Source organism: Balaenoptera ricei, chromosome 6 (genome assembly GCF_028023285.1).
Source record: "Balaenoptera ricei isolate mBalRic1 chromosome 6, mBalRic1.hap2, whole genome shotgun sequence".
Lineage (NCBI taxonomy): Eukaryota > Metazoa > Chordata > Mammalia > Artiodactyla > Balaenopteridae > Balaenoptera > Balaenoptera ricei.
The window spans coordinates 86392565-86417191 of NC_082644.1; the positions used below are offsets into that span (position 1 = coordinate 86392565).

The 24627-nt window shown below is 41.3% G+C and overlaps 2 protein-coding genes across 3 annotated transcripts in view; one reads left to right on the plus strand and one right to left on the minus strand.

Annotated features, from left to right (window-relative positions):
- Positions 1–24627, plus strand: part of LOC132367176 (olfactory receptor 13C7-like) — a 93483-nt gene that overhangs the window by 22134 nt on the left and 46722 nt on the right. Inside the window, exons 1-2 of one of the 2 annotated variants that reach the window (XM_059925065.1) lie at positions 197–265; positions 6471–6633. The gene's annotated coding sequence lies outside the window, so the exon portion shown is untranslated. Of the gene's footprint in view, positions 1–196; positions 266–6470; positions 6634–24627 lie in introns of those variants that run through there. The other variant, XM_059925064.1, reaches the window with a different exon arrangement.
- LOC132367883 (olfactory receptor 2S2-like) lies at positions 12168–13832 on the minus strand. Its single transcript, XM_059926487.1, is given in 3 exon segments — positions 12168–12186; positions 12890–13805; positions 13808–13832. Coding segments are annotated over 3 exon segments (960 nt in total).

Below are 24627 nucleotides of genomic sequence, written 5' to 3' on the forward strand. Positions count from 1 at the left end.
CAGTTATTGTGCATTATTGCCATGAATCTATACACATTTTAAATGTATTCAAATGTTTTGTATTTTGCAATAAAGTCTGTTTAATTTTGTTATTCATTTCTCATGCTTCATTGTGTGCTTTTTAATGTTCGTTCCCCTTTTATTTTTCGTTCTTATCTTTTACGGCAAAATTGCCTTACGGCCAATTAGTGATGCGGGAAAACGCTTGCGGCAAAGATGCCGCCGCCAAAGATGCTTCTGGCGAAAATACCTGACACGGTCCTGGGTACGTTGACATCTTTATACTAAAAAAAGTATTCGTTGCTTATTTGAAATTCAAATTGAATTGGCTATTCTGTATTTTTATTTGCTAAATCTGGTAACTTGGCCGTCAATGCGTAGGGACTCCACCTGTGAAACAGGGCTTTTGAGCTTTAGGCCCCTTAGTTTTCTTAGAGGATGGTTGATGGTTGAATTTTCGTTTCTTTATTCAGTCTCCTTGTCCTGCATGTTCTACCTAATATCATAGCTTTTTATTAAAAAAATTGACGTAGTTTACATTAGCACCAACAGAATATGAGTACTTATTTCTCTCTATCCTCATCAACATCTAAAGCTATTGTTAGTCTTTTAATTTCTGCTAATTTTCCGGACAAATGTTTGAGAATTGCTGGTTTAGAGCACTTCTTAAATGAGACGAACTTTTCTTTTGTGACGCCTAGTATCAAGGTTTTGGTTAAAAAGAATTTTAAATTTTATTCTATATTGTAAAGAATTTTACAATGGAATGTAATGACTTACAACAAGTTAGCTGTTTTTAAATTCCAACAGTGGATTTTCCAGCTGCTTCCAACAAAACTGATCTTTTCTGTGCATACTCAAGGCAACACTCAAGAATTTCAAATTAGCTTTAGCAAAATCAAATATTTATATTTAAAAAGAAAACATTTGAACTTAGAACTCGTTAAGATAAAAAAGTTAACAAGCTGAAGATGCCTTGTTATTTAATGCCACTAATGGCAACATCTAGGTCAGATAAGTTATAGTGATTTAAAACAGCATTCCCACTAGCTTTGTGTAACCATATTTGTAATTATTGCCATAAGTGATTTAAAAAGTCCCGTAGTCTCTTTAGTCTACATTTCCACAAAAAGCTCTTGAAAGAACAAATTCTGCTCAGTTGTTTTTCCCTTTGCTTAAAAAAAAAAAAAAAAAAAAAGTGCCAGGAATCTCACCCCACCCTGCTGCTGGGTAAAAGTCAATCATTTATTATTCCTGGATCAAACACAAGCATTCATGTCTAGGAAAACATTTTGCAATGAATGGGATCTTGGTCTCTACTAAAAACAAAAAATGGCTAAAAAGAGACTTCAATTTATTTTCAAATTCTATGGCTAAATTCCTATAATTCCTAACTGGTGAAAATATTGGCAAGCTACTAGATTTTACTTAGGATCAGATTTACTTCTTTGGTGTCTGCCCAGAGGAGCTATTGAGAGCTACTTGTGGCTAGCTTTTAAGAGACCAAATGGACCTCGAATGGAATGAATATTGACACTAGTGTACAATGCACAAGGAGAAGCAGAAGAAAGAATTGAATACTTTTATTTTTTGAATAGCTAAGTATAACCAACTTTCACTTCAAAGTTTTAACATTTGGCAAACCAAAAAGGTTACTTCTCAAAATGACCAAACATAACTGAACCCTTTCTTTGCATTTTGATATTAAGCTGGGAGTTATATAGCTTATCAAAATTCTTATCTAATCAACTAATTCAGGCTCACCAAATACAATCACTGTCAATCCAGACATACTCAGTGGTCTTCCTTTCCTTAAGCCTACTCAGACCTAAAGCTAATTAATCCCCCCAAAATAATCAGTTCCTCTCAAAGTGATCAAATCCCTTCCCCCAAGCATTCCCAATCATCTAGTCAACCACTAGCCATGATCTAGCAATCATCCATTAAATAAATGTCATTGTGGCAGGGACTGATAATCTTTCAATATCCATTTTTCATTAACCCTTTCACTAATGGAAACCTCTAAATTTTAAGCATCCGGCTTCCTGGCTAGACACTATATTTCCCACCATCCTTTGCATCTGGGCATGTCCACGTGACTAAATCTGGCCAATGGGATTGAGTGGAAATGATGTTTTCAACTTCCAGGTCAAGTCCTTGAGAAAAAAACTGTCCACGCCTTCTCTGTCCCCCTTTCTTTCGGCTGGAATGTTTGAATTAAAGTGGTAAACCAGCTTTGATCAGTTGGATGAGGACAACAACATAGGGGAGAGTGGAGCAAAAAGAAAGAAGTGGGTCCCTGGATCACCTTGTAGAGCAGCATGACAGAAGTGTCAGTGAAGTCTCATGGTCATCCAGTCCAGATGCATGTAGGCCAAGGGCTGTTTCCTAACACCTACAGTCATGATGCGGTGTCCTTCTGTCCCACAGGTCAGATCTCAAGGTGTGGCCAACCACAGAGGGGTTTTGAAGGGCTCAGTACTTTCCAAGTCCTTGTCACTCAGATGCTGAAGCCTGTGATTAACCAGCAGAAAAAGAAGTTGGCCCCCAAGTACCCCTCTTGCAGTCTAGGAAGGTGAAGTCACCTAAGACTTCTGGTGAGAAGTCCTTGTGTTCCCTTAGAGGTGAGCATTGGTGAGAGACCAATGAGATACTTTAGAGTTATGGACTATTAAAACTAAATCTGGGTAGAGTAGAAGCCTTTAGCAAGACCTATGGGTCATACCTATAGACATTTAACATCTGTGGATGAGTCAAGATGTTATCAATTCTCAATATTTTCAAATGGATGGTGAACCAGCTTCAGACACCTCTTTGTGGTTCCTGCCGCCTCCTTGTATGCCCTTGAGTTTGGTGAAATTGGTTTAATTATATCATTAGGCCCAGCTGCCTCTTGAGACAGGATTTCCTGCCAGAACATTCAGTTGTGCACTTTGAGGACTGTTTACAAGAGTTGGTGAAGTTGAACAGTGAAGTGTTTCATTAGTGGGGGAATCAATTCTGCTCCAAAGTCATCTTTATGCTCTTACACTAGGAACATTATTAGAGAATCAGAGGGTACTCAGAGACATTTAGTTAGAGCACAGTATATGGAGAAGACAAACTTTGCATAGATTGTCTCCTTGGACAGAGATGAAGGTGAGGTTTATAAAAACAAAATCTGCAGATGATCTTTGTTTTTGGGTAAGTTCATTGGCTCCAAGGAAGGCAGTTTGTGCTTGAAAAGGGCTGACAGAGTTATGAGGAAAGACAATTCTTAGTTGTATGTGGGTTTTTCTGAGAAGCCTTATGATTTCAGCTGTAGTACGTTCGTCGTGTGTCCCTCTCTGTATCCTAGCAGCCGGTGTCCTTCCATTGGTACCTGCATGATTTTTCTCATTGGAATTTCCTTGGGGAATTAATAATATGGGAATTTCATGATGGTGCTTTTGGACCCAAGCTGAAACATAAACATATACATGTATGTCATGGCTGTTGATCCCTAGCTTACAGAAGGGGGCATGAAGCGAGCATACTGCCTTTGTTATAGGACTGTGTGGATCATCTGGCTGTGTGTTTGATGTAGTACAACACGTGATGAGATCTTAGGCAGCCTAGATAATAGGATAGGGAATTGTGATAACTATTATTAATACATTTCATCTTCTCTGAGAAGCACAAAGTGAAGCTTTACTGTCATACTTGCTGGGAACATGTCCCAAAAGATGAAAGACATTTTAATTATTTGGATCCAGTCAAAGAACCTGATTCCACATCCAAACATATTACTTATTATTTTAGATGTACACGACAAACCAGTATCCATAATCCAAATCACAATTATGCTGCCCAGCTGCATCTCTGATGAACCTGAATGAGAATTAAAGGTGAAGAATGTGTTGATCACTTGATGAAGAAATTCGTAATGCCACATTAGCTAAACTTGATGTGTATTGCCCATAGTTCAAAGTCTTATGATAGCTATTTTATCATGAGCTAACACCGTCCTGGCAATTGTGCGACCGGCTGGGAAACAGATACGTATGGAGATAAAATTTCTAAGAAACTATTTTGTCAACTCTTTTATTTTTTTCCCAGTGTAGCTGAGTAAGTTTCTATAGACAAGGGGCTTTCTGGGAGTGAGTGGCAGCTCTTACATTAAAAACAATATAATGCAGAATTAGAATTATGGAGGATTTTGTGGTAGAAACTGTTTATTGTTCCACAATATCTGGTCATCTCTTCTTTCAGAATCAAAGAATCCCCAATTTTTAACTAGGTCACATGTTTGCACAGAATTAAGGCTGTATTTGTCAGCATCTCCTGCAATTAACTACAGCCACGTGACTAAGGCGAATGGATTGCAAATAGAATTGTAGCATGACAGCTTCTAGAAACCTATCTTATAGGACAGCTGGCATATGCCCTTTGCTCCCTGTATTATTCAGGATTCTCCAGAGAAACAGAACCAACAGGAGATATTTATTTGTTTATTATGAGGAATTGGCTCACAAATTATGGAGCCTGGGAAGTCCCACAGTCTGCTGTTTGCAGATCCTGGAGACTCAGTCTGAGTCCAAAGCCCTGAGAACCAGGGGAGCTGATGGTGTAAATCCCAGTCTGAGGCAGGATGAGATGGGATATCCCACTGAATTCCTCCTTCCTCCACCTTCTGTTCTATTTAGGCCCTCAACATATTGAATGATGCCCACCCTCATTGGGAAGGGCAGTAAACTTTATCAAGTTCACAAATTCAAGTGCCAATCTCATTGGGAAACACTCTCACAGACACATCTAGAAACTGTTTAATTTGAGCATTCCATGGTCAGTCAAGTTGACACATAAAATTAACGAGCACCCTCCCCTTCTTCTTTGTCATTCTTTCCATCCTACCACTTGTAATGTGGCATGAGAGCTGGAGCTCTAGCTGCCTTCTTGGACTATGAGGATAAGGACTACACCATTGTAATAAGAAAGCAGTAAACTAGAAGGAGGTAGAGTCTTTGAGGAACAGAGATTCCACAATATCCCTGGATTACCTACCCTGCACAGAGAAATGAGCTGCTATCTTGTGTAAGCATTACTAATGTGAGGCTCTGCTATATTTGATTAAACCTAATCCTCACTGATACAAAGCCTTATCTTTATGTTTACTTGATTCTTCATGGGCCTTAGTCAATGGGTCTCTAGCCATTTCCCCTCAGCGGTAAGAGGCCAAACCTTGGTTCTTAGGATAACAAACTCAACATGTTAAGAATAGGGACAGGTCCAATGAATCTTAAGGACTTAAATTTTCCAGCTGCTTCAGTTGGTTCTGAAGATAATAGCCACGAGCTCTATGAGGCAATGTGACTACATTTTTACTCTTTGGAGAGCATTGCTAATGCAAAAAGTATACCTATCCTTTGCCTAAGGATGTCAATTCATTCCTGAAAACCTTGCTGCTAAGGGAAAAAAGTCAATAGATGGAAAAAATTTTCTAATGATTTTAATACGAAAAATTAGGATATGTTTCATCGTGACCCAAGATACCCTAAATAGTATTCACAGATAGAAGAATGTATTATTTGAACAATGAAAACAAGTTTATGTAATAAACAGCAGTTAGAAAGTAAATAAATAGAGTTTATATGTAAAATGTAATATAATGAAGTTTACAGTACTTTCCAAGGGAAGAAGAAGGACTTGATAGTGGGTGGGGCTGGGGGGAGAAGGGATTCTTTGGAAAATGGAGTCTTCTTTCTGCCCTATTTTCTTCAACAATATTTCAGCATTTTGGGGGTTCGTGGTAATCTTGCATTCAAACTGCACTATAAATAAAATCATATCACAGAAAATATTTCTAGGGCAAAATAAAAATAAATACACGAATGCTTCAAAACATGTAAAAAATAGTGCATGTGCACAGCGCACTGAAGAGTCACAGGAGGTACTGCCTCTTCATTCGTCTCGCTTGGCAATACATTTGTGTTCATCCCTATGTGGCAAACATCTCCTGTTTGTTCCATATGATATTTTCCAGCTAGAAACTGCTGTGCTGAGTAATAAGTTGGTGAGTATGTCTTTGCTTGAAACCAAAAGTCAAAAATCTTGTAGTATATGACATTGGGTGAGAACATTGTTATTCTGAAAAAAAATTTTTTTAATTTAAATTATTTTAAATTTTTTTAAATTTAAATTATTCCACTTTTCAGACAGTGACTCCTTTAAAAAATTAAAGGAGTCACTGTCTGAAAAGTGGAATAACCTTCAAAGCCGTAATGGCAGCAAGTCATTACTGACTGGTCATTATGTGGGGTACATGTATGGCTGGGGAGGAGGGGTCAGGAAGAGGCAGCAACTCAAATCTCTTTACAGGGGTCTTACACTTGGTAATAGTGAGCTAAGTCCTTATGAGGTGTGGTAAGAATGCCAAACTGCAGGCAAAACTGCCACATCTAGCCTTTTTGCCAGGGCCCTAGGCCTAAAATCGCTCCTGTGTTTTCTTTCAGCCAGACTTGAGGGATGCAGGGTGTGTGTTCACCCGTCTGGGAGAAAGAACGGGATAGTTCACCTGTACCTGTTTGCTCGCCTCCCCATTTTCCTGAAATCTCTTGAACGCCGGCTGGGTCTATGCTCGCTCTTTTCCGGCTCTGAGCCCCACCGGAAACCTCGGTAAGTGCTGCTGGAGCCAAAAGGCATGGGCTTTGGAGTCAGACGAAGTTGGATTCAAATCCTGGCATTTCCTTCTCTGAACACTTTTAAGTCTTTCTTATTCACCTCCTCCCTCTTATCCCCCCAGACCTTCCTCTGACCTTGCATTCTCCTCAAGTTGCATCGTATCAAGTTTTTTCTTCTCTAACTTCACTGTGTTACACGTGTTCAATCTGCCATCTTATCAGAAAGACTTCTTGTGCTGGACTCGACTCTCCTGGAGTGCTCTTGGCATGTTTTTGTTCCTCTGGCGGTTCGCTCGCATCAGGAGACTTGTTTCTCTAGGTTCTGTTTACTCCTCTGTCTGGCTGCTGGGTGCTCTGCTGCTGGCGCTCTTTAGGCAGCCGCATCCTGGGAGTGGGCCAGGCACTGTAGTCTGCCCCTGTGCGTTAGGGTGTGAGACACTAGCCGCTTGTGAGTCCTTTAATAGGCCCCAAGCTGCCAAGACGAGTAAAACCTGCATAATTCTCTACTCTGGGCCAGAGAGACAGACCCCTGGGCTCTTCCAGCGACCCTGACATGGAAGCAACAGCCGTGCCCCTCTGTGGTCCAGAAATTGCCCAACCAGACTCTCTTAGATACCACAGCGTTTCCTCTTTCTTGCCCCAACACGTGATGCTTGTCTCCAGGATCTCGTACAGAGGAGTAAAATTCCTGCACCACTTCCATCTTTTAGGACTCTCACATAGCCTCGGCATTGCCCACGGCTCTGAATCTCAGCAGCTGCCTGTTCTAGGAAAGTAGAGTAGCTGGATTGGGGTTGGGTTGTGACGCATCATGGATTCTACAGAACAAACTGCTGTTTTCCCAGAATCCTCAGAGGATTCTCTAGTAGAATCTTTTAAGATTTTATTTTTTTATATTTTAATCTTTGACTCCTCTGGAATTTATCTTGGTATTTGGGGAGGGGTCTTATGGAACTGAGACCCAGAATAATGAGCCCTGAGAATGTGGAAAGAAGCAGGACATTGGAACCAACTGATGTAAGAAGCAACTGCTGCTGCTCAAAGGCATTGTGGGGCAACAAGGACGGGAATATGGAGCAAACCAGGAGGAAGTCCCTTTTTCCTCCTCCAGCCTTCCACTCTCCCTCTAGCGCCCCCTGTGGGCAGCACCTATAGGGAGCCAGCTGGCAAAGCAGAAATGTGGTTTGGGATCCCAGCCCAGCAACATAAAACTGAATAGTATAGAAGGATAGCTTTGGAGCTGAGAGGCAGTAGCTTAATAATTAGCACGTATTAAATGACCATATATATTTGGGTCTATTTCTAGACTCTATTCTGTTCCAATGATCTATTTATTTCTTCACTAGTACCAAACTTAAAAGAAAAATTACTGTACTTTTGCATACATTTTGATATCTAGTAGGACTAATTTCCCATTGTTGGTCTTTTTCCAAATATTTCTGGCTGTTCTGACATGTTTTTCTATATGTATTATATTATATATAATATATAATTTATTTCTGTGTGAATTAGAGTTAGCTTGTTAGTGACTGGGATTGCATTGAATTTCTGTATTAATTTCGGGAACTTGAGAAGTTTACACTAGCAAGATTTCTTATCTGAGTTATATTTTTCAATTTATTCAATATTCCTTTGAATTCTTTCAATAGAGTATGATGCATTTATTCATGTAAGTATTGTGGATTCTTAACTTTATTCTTAGGTATTCCCCCCTCCAATTCATTGCTAGTATAGACGAATTCTTTTTCCCCCATAATATTTCCTCCTGGATACTGTTTGTATGAAAAACTTGATTTTTGCTTGTTAATTTCATAACCAACTTCTTCGTTGAATTCTCCTATTTTTAAAAAAAATTTATTTGTTTACATTAAAAAATTTTTTGGCTGCATTGGGTCTTCGTTGCTGTGCACGGGTTTTCTCTAGTTGCGATGAGCGGGGGCTACTCTTCGTTGCGGTGCATGGGCTTCTCATTACGGTGGCTTCTCTTGTTGCAGAGCACAGGCTCAAGGTGCACAGGCTTCACTAGTCGTGGCTCGTGGGCTGTAGAGCTCAGGCTCAGCAGTTGTGGCGCACCGACTTAGTTGCTCTGCGGCATGTGGGATCTTCCCGGACCAGGGCTCTAACCCGTGTCCCCTGCATTGGCAGACAGATTCTTAACCATTGCGCCACCAGGGAAGTCCCGAATTCTCCTATTTTAGAAAAATTGCTTTTCAATCAATTTTCCTGTTTCATCGAGGTATAAAATTATTAGTATATGTTATCAATAATAATAAAATTATTCCCCACTTTCTTCTATTTTCACTCTATATTTCTTTCTGTTCTCTAATTAAATGGTTGGTATTTCCAGAACAGTGTTAAATTGTAATGGGTTTGATCTACTGATTCATCATTAAGCATGTTGCAGACTTTTAAAATTAGAGACATTTTAATTTTGTTAAAGAACACACCTGTTCCGATTTTATTAGAAGTTTTATAAAACTCAGAATTTGATTTGTTAAACTTTAAAAAATGACTTTGGGGGAGCTATTGAAATGGTTATTTTTTCCTCCTTTGACCTGTGAATGTGATGAATTATCCCAGTAGGTATCCTTAAAATTTTCCACCTTTACATTTTAAAAGTAAATCCACTTGGACATTATTTTAATGTATTGCTGAATTCTATTATATATGTATAATACCTATAATATATGTATATACACAGACACATACATTTGTGAGATGGGTCTCTGGTTTTCTCAGTTGTACCTTCTTTGTCATGTTTTTCATGTTTCAGTATCATTGTTATGCTGGCTTGGTTAAAGGAATCTGGAAGATATCTTTCTCACTGTATGCTCTGAAATAATTTAAACAGTATTAAAACCTTTTATTTAATAGCATTCACCTGTGAAACTCCCTGGATCTAGAACATCTTCAGGTGGTCAATCTTTGACAATTTCTCAATTTCTTCTTAGGTAGTTGGTGTTTTAAGATTGTCTAAATCTTAAATGGTTAATTGGGTCCTTTATTTTTTCTTAGAATATAATTTTTCCCCAGATTCTCACATTTATTTCTGAGAGTAGAGCAAAAATATGCTTTTACAATGTTTAATTTTCTTGGCTACAGTGGCATGCATCATAATTGAGTTGGGTGGTCCATCCGGATTGGGGACCCCTGGGGGGTGGAGATAAAGGGCAGGCTGAGCAAGTGGAACCCGCCTCCCGCCACTGTCTCCCACCTCCATTCTGCCCCCAACCCTGCCCTGCTTCCGCCAAAGCAGATCCACTTTATATTTGAAGTTTCAGCTGAAAGATTTCATTGGGGATTTGGTCAGTAAAATAAAAGCCTGAAAAAGCACAGATCCAGAACTGTAAAGTTGAAATAATACATTTGTTTGAATAAGTATAATAACATGATAGTATTCCTGTCCCCCCAAAGAATTTATCCATTCTAGTCATTTTCATTTGGGGGATTTTAGGAATGAGTTCCTATATTGTATGATGTCATATCAATACTTTCTCAGAAAGACTGATGACCTAAGTCAGTGAAAAATATCCTCAGTCTGGTTGTCTCTTCTTGTTCCTGTTAATGCATCTTGTTCTTTTTGAAAGCGTCGGCTAGAAGAAAGGTGACTGACATTGAAAGGCAAGAAATGTGAAGCTGGAGTAGGGTTAGACATTGTTCCTAGAGAAAACAATTTATGTGATTTCTAATTTAACAGTTACATCACGATCATGTAGTTTGTAATATAAAAGGATACAGCTGCCATTAGAGGAAAAGAAAGTAGAGGACAGCCTACTAAGAAGGTAGACTTGTTCTCGGTGTTTCTCAACGTCAGTCTGATCTCAGTTACCCTGGGGAAATAGAGTTAGCTTAGTAGTGTTATTATTCCCAAGGTATTTTCAGAAATATCACATCCTTTCTATTGCTGGAATGAACGAGATGATGCTTTAGACACAGTTTGGTACCTCCAGTTGGGTAATGTTGGGTGATTTTGGCACAGGAGGAAGGGCTGGGGCTGTTTGGGCTGGAGGGGAATAGCCTCGGGAAGAACTATCTTTATATGTCAGAGGGAAAGGGATTAGGTGCATTTCATATAGAGGCACAAAGCTGAATTAGGACGGGAAGGTAGAGGCTACAGGAGGATATATTTTCGTATAATTCAAGGAAGAATTTGCTAGTAGGGCTGAATGAAACAGCTAGAATCTGGAAGTATTGAATTCTTCGTCACTGGAGGTATCCAAGCAGATGCTGGGTGACTGGCGTCAGGGATACTGGAGAGGAACTCCATGCATCATGTAGCTCTGGTTGAACAAGAAGACCTCTGAAGCCTCATCTAAGGATGATGTTGCACGGCTCCACAAGTGTCTGAAGTTTGCTTAAATTGCCACTAGATGTCACTCTTGTATGTTTGCAATAGCAAGATTTTTTTTTTAAATAGGTTTATTTTTTATTTATTTATTTTTGGCTGCATTGGGTCTTCATTGCTGCTCTTCATTGCTGCATTGGGTCTTCAAAGCTGCAGGCTTTCTCTAGTTGCGGCGAGCTGGGGTTACTCTTTGTTGCAGTGTGCGGGCTTCTCATTGCCGTGGCTTCTCTTGTTGCAAGCATAGGCTCTAGGTGCACTGGCTTCAGTAGTTGTGGCACGCGGGCTCAGTAGTTGTGGCTTACGGGCTCTGGAGCGCAGGCTCAGTAGTTGTGGAGCACAGGCTTAGTTGCTCCATGGCATGTGAGATCTTCCCGGACCAGGGCTTGAACCCGTGTCCCCTGCATTGGCAGGCAGATTCTTAACCACTGCGCCACCAGGGAAGTCCTTTTTTTTTTTTTTTTTTGCTGGTGCAAAGTAGAAATCAGGAACATGACTGATTAACATAAGACAGTGAAACTTTATTAACAAAATGTGCATCTCTGTCTTATACAATTCGTTTTTAATAAATATAAGAAAACTTAAATATCACTTGAAGCAAAAATTTCCAAGATCTACTATATTCTCAAAATTGGATTCCTTTTCTAAATTCTCTTTTAGTTTTCCAATATTCTCAGAATTTAATATAACTTGCCATAAAACCGCTTCTGTTCATCCACTGCCATCTCGAATGTCTCATCCATCTTTTGTGTCTATTGTTCTAGATAGGAACTATATCTTGCTCTCTTCCACATGGCACATTAGCACTCTGCGGCACTCATAATAATACTTCTAGCAATATCGTACATTTCTATGCTGCTTACTATTTACAGAGGACTTATTTATAGTGTCTTATCTAATCCACGTAAAAAAAATAAAGTGGTTAGGTTTTTAAAATATGAAGAAATAAGCTGAGAGATGTTAAGCAACCTGCCCAAGGTCATAAGTAAGAAAATACTTCCCAGTTTTATTGTGCTAAACTATGGAGGCTCAGGAAATGCTACAGACTTTATGTCTCTTGGACATTTGCAGTGTACATTAGTATATTAAAGTCTCTGAGAATTCCTGGCAACTTTAACCCCCCACCCCAAAGTCTTCAAACATATGTAGCCACTATCTGTTTCTTTCTTTATCTATCTACCTGTCATCTATTTTTTTTTCCAGAATGTGAGTTATTATGTAACAGACTACTAGCTTTTCTATTGGGAATTGCTGTAAGTGATGAATATTGAATTCAAACCCTATACTCCTTCTTCAATTTAATTTGATTGACTAGCAGTGTTTCAAAATGTGCAGTGCATCAAGAAAAATATAGCTTCAATTTTCTCATAGATAAAAAAGAAATTTATTTAATCAAAATAGGTTATTCTCACCCAAAGTCTTTCTATGTGGCAAATTTTGTCTCTTCTGAGCATTTCAGGCAAACTCAATCTAATATACAGAAGTCCAAGATGAAAATGTCCACTTCCTCCTTGTTCCTCTGACTCTCCCTGTGATTCCAACAGGGGTGGCAAAGCTGCTGTGAGAGCCGTCTTACCTCTCTGAACTAACTCTGCAGTTTAGGCACAACACGGGCCATTAGGCTTGCTCTAATGGTCCCTGTCTCCTTGGTTTTAGCATGTTTTCAGAATGTCTTCATCCTTCAATTAGAGGATTTATTGTCTGGCATCTGTTGAATGTCAGACATGTGGCCAAAACTCAGGAAATACACTCTGGAAAGTTAAACATTCCCTGAAAATGGACTTAAGGGGAAGAGATTATTCCAGTTAAGTTGACTTGGCTTTAGAATGGCAGCTGTAATGATTGAAGTCCTTTCTTCCATGGGGGTGAGAACCACAGAAGGCTCCTCCTACAACACTGACTGAAGGATTTCTGACTCACCAGTTTCCTCACAGCGGCCTTCACATCCTTGTTCCTCAGGCTGTAGATGATGGGGTTGAGCATGGGGGTCACCACCCCATAGAAGAGGGGGATGAGCTTGTCTGAAAGATCCTCTTTGTCTACCCCCAGGGGGTGCTTAGACTTGGGCTTCCCATACATGAAAAATAAGGTCCCATAGAATATTATCACCACAGTGAGGTGGGCAGAGCAGGTGGAGAAGGCCTTTTTCCTCCTCTCAGCTGAGGGGATCCTCAGGATGGTAGCAATGATGAAGACATAAGAGGCAGAGATGAACAGAACTGGGACCCCCAGGAAGATCACATTGGTCACGCCCATGCTGATCACATTGATGGAGATGCCAGCACAGGCCAACTTCAGGACAGCCAGGATCTCACAGGTGAAGTGGTTGATGATGTTGTCCCCACAGAGGGGCAGCAGAATTGCCAAGGATGTGTGTACCAGAGAAGCAGCACCACCAATAGCCCGGGAGCCGGCAGCCATGGGCACATAGGCAGCCTTGCTCATGACCGCAGGGTATCTAAGGGGGTTGCAAGTGGCCATGTAGTGGTCAAACGCCATCATGCTCAGGAGCACACACTCTGTCCCTGCCATGGCAAAGGAGAGGAACATCTGCACGGCACAGGTGGAGAAAGAGATGGTTTCCTGGGGGGCCAGGAAGCCATCCAGGACCAGAGGGACTGAGGAGGCTGTGTAGCAGATGTCCAGCAAGGAGAGGTTCCTCAGGAAGAAGTACATGGGCTTGTGTAGGCGGGAGTCAAGGATGGTCACCAGGATGAGGACCCCGTTGCCCAGCAGGGTCACCAGGTACATGGGCAGGATGAGCACAAAGAATGTTTTCTCCAGCCTTGGGTGGGCTGAGAGGCCCAGGAGAATGAACCCCACTGGGGGGAGGTCTGATTAGCTTTTTCCATGTGATATCCCCTCTGTCCTCAGCAAATTACAAAAGTAGCACATTAGGCTTTCTTGAAAAGAGTCCCAGGCATCTGGTATGCGGTCACTTCTGCTGCGTAATAGGAGAGCATATGTGTGTTAGAGAAAAACAACTGAAAGAGACAGCAGGGTGTCCTCAGCTCTTACACGAGAGAAGGTCAGAGTTGGAGCAGAGCTTACAACGGGCCAGCATTGGGCGAGGGCCTCAAGTAGTCTAGGTGTGTGAGGGGTTTTTCCGGAGTTGCTACATCCTCTCATTGCCCGTAAAAGCAACTGAGACCTCGAGAAGGAAGTGACCTGTCCGAGTCTTCTACGTTGGTGACAGAGACGGGACTTGACCCCAGCGGACCTGATCCCCAGTCAAGGAGAGATTTTCCTCCACATTATGACTAGCGGCTGGAAAATCCTATGAATGATTTCTCTTTAAAGTAAATGTGTAGACATTTCATTTAATCTGAGTTTTCTTAGATTCTCAGGGAGGAAAATCCCCAAGCTGATCCAATTCTTAGAACCAGTAAATTTTAAAGCCTCTTTAAATTTTGACTACAAAACTTGTATAAAATGTCAATCCACTTCCAGACAGAGACAAGCCCAGGTAAAGACTCAAGCATACTGAGGATGACTTCTCCAGTCTGCCTACCATAAATGACACAGACTTGATGTTGTCAGCATTGGAATCTGCCTGTTTTAATACAGATTGATAGCAATATATGGGGAGCTTCCTATATGGGGAGGAACTTTATGAAGTCAACACAGGATTGATTGGAGTGATTGAACACACACTATGGGCTGACAACTGTGCAGCTTACTAACCAGTTAACTCAGTGATCAATAACCATATGAACTACACATACCAGATAGTAGGCTGTACAGCATTAACTTCTAACCTCATCTCCCTGGAATATTGGTGAACTTCTTAGCCAGAGGTAACTAAGAAATGTTTTTCCTTTGTCCTTTTATGCTATATTTTATCCTTGTGTAATATTCTGGCTTTCTGACCCCATCCTTGGGTTCCGTACAAGCAACTAGCTTATAGGGAGACCTATATGCCTTTGTGTAGAGGATTTCTAGTCTCTTAGCTGCAATTGCTCAGACTCTAAATTCAGAATCCTCATTGATAATATTTCTCTAGCTCCTTCTTAATTGCAATGGGTGTGTGTGTAGGAGTGGGGGCATGGTGGAAGATGAGTGGTAAATATTAAGGAGCATCTACTCTGTGCCACATTCTTTGAAACGCCCCAAGAAGAAGATACTGTCATTCAAGGTTTATAGATGAAGTAACCAAAGCTCGGAGGAGTGGAAGATTTTCTCTCTGGGGTTGAATGACAGATTGGGGTTGAATGATTTTCTCTCTGGGGTTGGATTGCAGGCTCCAATTCTGAGTTCTTTCCACCAAATAGTTGCCTTGATGTCTTGGTGCACAGATTTTTGAAAGCTCCTGTCTCTCCAATACCAGCTCTATATATTCTCTGATCCATCTCTTTGTTCAGCATGCCTTTGCTTCACTCATGGTGGAAGAGTTTATGTCAGATGTGTTGTCAGGCAGTTCAGCTCCTGCCCTGAATTGAATCCAGTGTTTCTCAACCTCAGCACTATTGGCATTTGGGGCTGGATAATTCTTTGTTGTGAGGGGCTGTCCTGTGCATTGTAGGATGTTTAGCAGCAACATCCCTGGCCTCCACCCACCAGTTGCTAGTAGCACCTACTCCCTGAGTTGTAAAAGCTAAAAATGTCTCCAGACATTGCTAAATGTTTCTGGGAGGAGAGGGGTGTGCAGAGTTGCACCCAGCAGAGAGCCATTGACCTAACCCAGGAGACGGCTCCCCCATTATGCAATCACGGGTTTCATTGTATTTCCTGTGCAAGCCTATTACCCTCCCCCCAGTCCCTCAGCACATGAGGATGTTTCTGTTTTCTCGAGGCAGGTCCACGCTGTGTGCCCCGCCATGAACTTCTGCCCCAACTTATCTCACATTCCTCCCAGTGTCTCTCCCAGCTCTTCCAGGAAATGAAAAGTAAACATTATGGTCAGTGTCACAAACAAAATTTGATAGTGACAAGGACATGCTGTGCTGGCAGAAGCCAAGGAAAGTGGCTTCTGTTAGAGAAGCCGTCGTGTCCACTCCCAGCAGACAAAATCTGTGCACACAGAAAGTCCTGCCCATGAACAATACGGTGTGGGCGTGAGTGATACACAGGATTTGACCTCCGTGAGAGCTGCATCCATGGAAATCTTAGTGCCTGTCACGTGGGAGATGCTGAATAAAAGTTGGTTCGATCAGGATGAACTGAACAGCTAGGAAGACCTTGCACACCGAGACCGGAGCTGTGGGACCCGCCCCTGCCCATGACATGGGTCTGCTCTGTGGCTTGAGCGAGTCCCTTCTCCTCCTGAGGTCTCAGTTTCCCCACGTGCATCCTGAGAAGGCTGAATCAGGTGCTTCCCTGGGCATCCCAGCTCTGTTGTGGACTATCCCGTGCTGGGAGCAGTCTTTGATAAAGGTGGCTGCCCACTCCTTCGGGTGTGGTGTGTGTGCATGTGTGCGTATGCGTGTGTGTGTGTGTGCGCGCGCGCGCGCGGGTGCGTATGCGTGTGCGTATGCGTGTGTGTGTGTGTGTGTGTGTGTGTGTGTGTAGGGGAGATAAAGTAGGGCTGTGTCAGGCTTTGGAGGGGACTCAGGATGGAAGAAAACAAAGAGCTCTGACTCATACAGCCCAGTGAGAGGAGGGAGAGGAGGCCAGCCGGGAGAGCAGGGAGAGGAACGGAAGCTTTCACCTTTGTGGGGCTGTACGTGCAGGTGTGGCTCCTTGGCTTGTCCCGAGGACCTGGCCTGGCTAGTGGTTCCACCACTACCTGTCTCTGGAGCCAGCAGGTAGCTGAGGAGTGGAGGCAGCTCAGGGTAGTCAAAAAGCCCCTTACATGTTCATACAGCCTTTCTGAGGAGCTCTTTGCCTAGAAAAAGTAAAAACCTGAAAAACCTGCATACCCATCACCTTAGCAATTCCACCTCTGGGAAATAATTCTACAGAATCAATGAGAGTAGAGGGCCAGTGTCTCACAGTAAAGGCTTTTACATAGCAATACTAGCAAGTGAAAATAGGAAACAAAATAACTGTCCACCAAGAAATGCCTAAGTAAATTATGCCACTTCCTATAATGGAACATAAATTATATCTATATATTTAATATATAATTAAAGTTATATTTGTGATTTTTTACACCATAATATTATTCCACTATAATGGTAAACGAAAAGGGAGAATACAAAATTTTACACACTGTTATGATCTCAATTAGGTAAACGATATGTGTGGATTAAAGTTACCGGAAGGAAATTATAGCAAAATCAGTAAGGGAGGGATTCCTCTTTGTACCTCTTCAGTATTACCCCATTTTCTATTAATACAATGGGCACAAGTTACTTGGTATTCAGAGGGAAAAAATCTTAGTAATTATGAAAGGAAAGTGAGAAAAACAGAAAGAACTAGCCATAGACTGGAAACCAGATGGACCAGGCTCGGGTCTGCTGACCCTCTGACCCTGAGGAAGACCATTCTTCTGAGAAATCTCTGCAGGAGGGGGATGACAGGAATCCCATCTGCCTCCCTCCCTGGGTTCCTGTGAGGAGGGAGCAGCAAGGGCAGGGCAGGGGCTTGGAAAGTGGTGAGCCCTGGAGAGCGTGATGGACTGCCTAGCGCTTCCTCTCAGCTGCTCCTCCCTGCTCCAGCATCAGCTGCGGGAAGGTTTCTCAGAGCAGAGGCAGGGGAGGGGAAAGTACATCTTTGGGAAATGCTCTGCAGAAGGCATGGCCAACTACCTCTGTCCGCGTCACAGCCCAGCTCTCCCCACCTGTGGCCTGCTTGTGACCGCCTCTCTGAGTCTCCTGATCCCAGACACAATTCTCAACTCCTCACTGCACCCCAGGACCAGACCCTAGATGCCAGGGAAAGACCCAGACACTCCCCTGCCTGACTTCCTTTACCTCTGAGACCCTCTTTCTTCTTTTTCCCCCTGAATCCTTATGGGAACTTTAGGCTCTGGTGGTTGTTTCTCTCACGTCCTTCCTCCCAGCTGTGTTGGCTGAGCCCTGGGTATCTCAGTTACAGACTCTTCCTGTACAGGACCTGTCATCCTTGTCTGAGGCTGAGGAATCCCAAGGGTCCATTTTCCCCAGCAGTGAAGGGAGTCCTGAAGCTGCAGCCGTGGACTCCTACAGGGACCCTGCTAGTCCCAGAAGCAATTTAAACTTTGGAATGTCGATTGTGCACAGAGTGCTGGGGCTTAGCATACTTGGGGGCTCCACATCCCCGCCGTCCGTTGCAGTTAGAGGCAGTGACTGGGACATGGCCAACTGGAGATGGAGAGGTGGGCAGAGCAGATGCTGCCTTCCTCCTGAGCCTTCCCCAGGGTCTCAGAGAAGCCAGTGCTCGCTTTAGGGGCCAAGCACCTTGTCCCCAAGGTGAAGGCCTAGACACCCAGAATGGGGAGGCAGACAGATATCTAACAGCAGCAGCTGCTGCAGAATTAACTACATTCATTGAGCTCCCCCATGTTCCCGTCACTGTGACAAACACTTTACACACATTATGTAAGTTCAGTAAAATCCAGCAATGCATGTATGTTAAGTATCTACTTCCAGTCTTCCCTGGGAGGTTGTATTTATTATCCCCCTATTTTTTTATTTGAGGGAACAGACTTTAAAAAGTTAAGTGATTTACCAAAGACCACATCTTGTAAACAGCAGAGCTGGGATTTCAATCTCAATACATCTAATTCTCTTTGTCATTATTGATATCACCATCATCATCATCATCATAATCATCGTGATTATCATCACTGTTATTTAGTAGGTATTACTTGTACTTGGAACAAAATTTATAAGGTATAGAAGGTATAATAAAATTAAGCCTCTGTCTCCAGTCACCCAGTTCTTCTCCCTCGAGGCAAACAATATTAGCAATTTCTTGTATGCTTTTTCTCCAGTGGTGTTCTATGCATAGTTAAGTAAGAAAGGCAAGATAGTAAGACATTGTGTATTTGTGCTAAATTTGTCTCCAAAATAAAGTTAGCACAGATACACACTATCTTACTGTCTTGCTTTTCCTCACTTAGCAATATACCTTGGAGATCTATACCTTGAAGAAAACATATGTAGTACTGCTTCATTCTTTTAAATGTCTGCATATATTCCATTGTAAATATAGATAATCATTTAATTAACCAGTCTGATATTGAAGGACATTTAGATTTTTCAGTCCTTTCCAATCTTATGCTATTACAATCAGTGCTACAACAAACATCCTTGCATATTTATAATTTAGCACATGTGGTAAAAATATATGTTTTATGTACATTTGTAATTTTTATGGATATTGCCAAATTTACAAGGTCTTATCAGTATATGAGAATGTCTGTTTTCACATACTCTGTCAACATACTATGTTGGTCTTGAGACTTTTTGGTCTTTGCCAAACTGATAGTTGAGAAGTGACATCTCATTGCAGTATTTAAAACTTTTGGTATTTAAAATGATTAAAAATGTGAAATATAGCACGTATATGTAAATGCATATGAAAGTATATAAAACATATATTTTTAATTTAAAGAATAATAAAGCAATTGCCACCTAATTTAAGGAGTAGAACATTGCCACATTGTCAGCACCTTGAAATCTTCCTGGGTATTCCTTCCCACTCCCAGCTCTCTCTCTCTCTCCTCCCAGAGATAATCACACTCCCTACTTTTGTTATAATCATTTCCTTGCTTTTCTTGAATTTTATCACCTATGGATGCATCTTTAAACAATGTAGTTTAGGTTTTCCGCTTTCTGAACTCTAAAAATCAAATCACTTGTAGGTGTTCTTTTTGACTTGTTTCTTCATTCAATATTATGTTTGCGAGATTCATTCATATTTATAAGTGTAGCTAAACTCATTAGTTTGTATTGCTATATTCCATTATATGACCGTAGCACAGCTTATTTATACGTTCTATTTTGATGGATAATTGGGTTGCTTCCCAACTGAATGCTGCTATAAATATTTTATACTTTTCTCCTGGTACACACATGTCTTCCCAATTGTCCTAGTTGTGTTTATAGCCCATCCTTTCTCCACCAGTCTGCAGTACCATCTCTGTCATATATCAAGTCTCCCAACATAAATGGATCTGCTTCTGGGATCTCTATTCTTTTCCATTGGTTCATCTATTCCTGTGTCAATGCTATACTGCCCTAATAAATACTGCTTTATTGTGTGTTTTGATTTCTTGTAGGGTAAACCCCTTTATTCCCCCCCTCCAGTACTTCTAATACGTCATGCCTGTTCTTGGTCTTTTGTTCTTTCATATAAATTATTGAACCAGCTTCTTAAACTCTGGGGATTAAAAATTTGGGATTACACTGAATATATAGAGATCAATTTTGGGAGAATTAACATCTCTATAATACTGAATTTTCCTACCCATGAATGAGAAGTATTTCTCTCTTTAATATCATTCAAAACATTTTATAATTTATAATTGTATGCATAAAAGTCTTGGAGCTGTTTTACTAGGTTTACCCCTGTATGGTGGTATTTATATCTTAATATATAAATATCTATATTTATATTTCTCAATATCTTTAAAAATATTTCATAATCTGCTGCTGGAATATAGAAATGCAATTGGGTTTTTTAAAACATTGATTTTGTCTAGGAATCTTGCTCAACTCTCTTTTAAATACTTATATCTCTAAATTATTTTAGATTTCCTATGTAGTAGGTAATAATAATATCTGTGAATGATGACAGTTTCTTTTTCTTCCTTCAAAAATGTTAGATTTGTAGTCTTTTTTTCTTGGCCTGCCTCACTGGCTGGGGCTTCCAGTTCAGTGCTGAAAGTTTTTATCATGAATGAGTGTTGTTTTTTCAAAAGCTTCTTCTGTTTCACTTGATATAATCATGTGATTTTTTTCCTATTTAGCCTGTCAATATGGTAGATGCATTGACTGATCTTTGAATATTGAACCAGCCTTGTATTCCTGGGAGGAGGGGATTCTCCTTACTGCTGGGTGGGGAGTGGGAATTTCAGCTCCCTACTAGGGCTCTGCTGATTCCCTTCTGCCTGGCAGAGGCAGGAGTGCCTAGTACTACTCCCACGGCCTCCACTGACACTGTGGGAAGGGGTGGCCTCATTAGCACAGGCACAAGTCCTGACCCTCCTTTAGGCCCCCTCTGATACCACCCAAGTGAGAAGGAGAGGAGCTTCCCACGTGGTCTCCACTGACACTGTGGGTTGGCGTGGGGACTTGTTACTGCCCAGCAGATATAAACATCCCACCTCCCTATCCAGCCTCCTCTGATACCACATTGACAGGGTAGTGGTTGGGTTGCCTTGTCATAGCCTGGTTAGAATGGAAGTCTAGGCTGTCTGCTCAGCCTTTGCTGGTGGGGTGAGGGTGCTGTTTTTTTTTTTTTTTTTTCCTGAGCTGTCTGGCTGGAGTAGAGTGGTTATTGTCAAGACATTGAATTTTTAAAAATTAATTAATTTATTTATTTTTGGCTGTGTTAGGTCTTTGTTGCTGCGTGTGGGCTTTCTCTAGTTGTGGCGAGCGGCAAGTGGGGGCTACTCTTCGTTGCGGTGCACAGGTTCTAGGCACGAGGGCTTCAGTAGTTGTGGTGCATGGGCTCAGTAGTTATGGTGCATGGGCTTAGTTGCTCTGAGGCATGTGGGATCTTCCCGGACCAGGGCTCGAACCCATGTCCCCTGCATTGGCAGGCGGATTCTTAACCACTGAGCCACCAGGGAAGTCCCAGGACATTGAGTTTTATCAAACACTTTCTACATCTATTGAGATGATCATTTGGTTTTTCTTCTTTAATTTATTAATGTGGTAAATTTTTAATATTCACCCTATCCGTGCTTTTTTGGGATGAATGCAACTTGCTCACAGTGTATTATCTTCTAAGTGTATTACTATATTTGTTTTATTGTAATTTAGCATTTTGGCATCAATGTTCAGGGAGAGTGCAGGCCTGAAAAGAGTTTATTCCTTCTGTTTTATTTGAAAAAGAGCCTGGAATTTGATCAAGACTAGTTTGCAGTTTTTTGTATCTCAATTGGGAATTATCTACCATGTAATATAAATATAGGATTGCAGCTGGAGTATGCAGTGGTCAGCAAGAGAGGGTGACTTTGTAAAGATGCTTTTACTTTGGGCTTTGTAATTGTCAGGACTTTGTAAGTTTCTAGATAGAAAACTTACTCCAACCAGCATAATCCCAATACAAACTTTAATGCTCATACAACTGAGAAGTTTAAGGATGGATTCAGTCTCAGGCACAGCTGGAATTAGGGACTCACCAATGTCATTAGGACTCTCTGTCCCTTCATCTGGTTCTTATCTCTACTTGTCTTTTCCTGGCTTCATTTTAAGCAGACTTTCTCACGTGCTAGGGAAGAGAGCTGTCAGCAGCCTAATCCACATTTTTCTATTTGAGTCTCCAGATAAGAACTGAGCCTTGGCCAACACCTTAGACTGCAGCCTTGCAGAGGACTTGCTTGAATTCCTAACTCACAGAAATGGCAGGATTATAAATGTGTATTGCCTGAAGCCACTAAGTGGTGATCTGCTATGCAGCATAGAAAGCTAATACAGGACCCCTTTCTTCTTGCTCCAGTTGAAATATGCTGGGGAATGGTTCTGATTAGTTTGACCTAGGTCACATGCTTTCCCTTAGACTGACTGCTGTGGCCAAGCGTTGGTGTAGTACAATTGGCAGCCCCACTAGAATCACATGATAAGAGTGAGAGGGCAGTTTCCTCCCCAAACAATAGATGCACAGTGAAGATGTAAGTGACCTCTGTGACGGCATCCTTAGGAACTCCAACAATACTGTGACTTACATGTGCTTCTAGCAGAGGTCGTAAATTGCAACCCATAGCCAAAAATGGCTGAGGAACAAATTTTGTTTGGTCCTCATAATACTTATACTGTTGAAGAATTATGGGAAGCACTCAACTCTGCAAACACCAGAGGTAAATGTGGCGCCTGCAGCAGAGGGAGCAGCTCTTTGCATTCCCTCCCCGCCCCCTTCCTGCATTCCTGCCTGGCAGCAGCTGGCTGGACCTGAGGAGGGAGAGGCAGTTAGCTCCTGCTTTCCCACCTGGTCCTTTCACCAGGACCTGGTCCTGGTCCTTTCCCACCTGGTTGTGTCCACAGGGGACACGTTCCCTGTCCGGCATCTGAAATGCTCTGATTCCTTAAATGCTCTGATTCCTTAAATGCAGTTTGGGTGATTACATTCTAGACACATTGTCTGTGATCATCTGTGATGTTTGATTAGGTCATATTTTGTGATAACCTTCATTAGATACTATACTCTCTTGAAGATTTTAGGGATCATCCTAAATTGAGAGAAACGGTCACCAGAAGTAATCAGGTAGAAATTAATTTGCACGTACGCAGAGCTCTGAAAGACTCCATTTGTCAGTGGTCTGGTTTAAACTCTGGTTATCTTCAAAACCAAGGGCTGGAGTAAAGACTGGTTTTCTTTGCTTCTGAGAACCTTTGATGAGTGAGCCTTTGTGTTTGCCTCCAAGCCCGGGGCTTGGACCTTTTCCCAACAAATAGGATGGACCTGCTGTAGGGATGGGAGAATGGATGGAGCATGGGTCATCCCAATCTGTTAGAAAGGGGGAAAAAGGCTTCGAATGAGGGCACTTGGAGGATACTCTAGACTGCCCTGAAGTTTACATTCAGGGCTTTTCCTCCCTCCAAAATGAAAACATCTTTTTAAAATATCTTCTGTTAATGCATGACCATTGTAAATATATGATGTACTCAAACTTCTTTATGTACTTTCCCTAGGTATTTTAAAGTTGTGACTGGTGTGAATTATATACAACCCCCCTACTGTACTTTCTTACTAGTTGTAGTAGTTTTGCACTTGATTAAACCTTTTTCCTCAGTAAACAACATCTGTTTACTTACTGAATAGTTTTCTTCTTTTCTATATTTTGTTCCTTATTTATTTTTCTGATCTGATTTAATTAGCTAGAATGATGCAGACATGGAGAGCAGAGGTCCTAATCCAGACATGCATTGTAGGCATGTCACTGGTATTCTGCCATCAAGTATGCTGTTTGCTGTTGTTCTGATACTTTCCTTTCTTGCCAAGGATGGTTTCTTCTATTCAAGTCCACTACTTTAAAAAGTCAGAAATAGATGCTAGATTTTACCAAATGACTTCTCAACATTTGTGGATGGGATTACTTTTTCTTCTTTAATCTGTTAACAAAATGGTTGTAGTAATTGATCTCCTAATGTTCCTAATGTTAGAAACCTTGAAATTCCTAAAAAAAAACCCACTGGGTAATGTGTATTATTTGTTTACTGTACAATGATTTAAATCTACTCAGGTTCAATAAATGAGTTTTTTCATTTGATGAACTTTCTTTGTTCTTTCATAATCCTCTGATTCTTTCAAAGAAAGAATTCTAATACTTGTCTACTGGTATTTACTCGTAAATTTTCAACAAGCATGTTAAGACTTTTGTTGCATTTCAGTATCAATGCAGTGGGTTGTATTTATAAGAACCCCTTCCCACCATATCCTTTGTAAAATGAGGCCTTCAGTGGCCTTTGCTTCTCTTTCTCCATTTCCCAGCTTGATGAAGTCATCTAGAATTGTAACTGGAGCTCCATCATTGCTTTGTTGTCACTGTTAACCTCGACATGATTGCTAATAATTCCTTCATATATTCGTCTTTGCAAATTTGGTGTAAGAATTGAC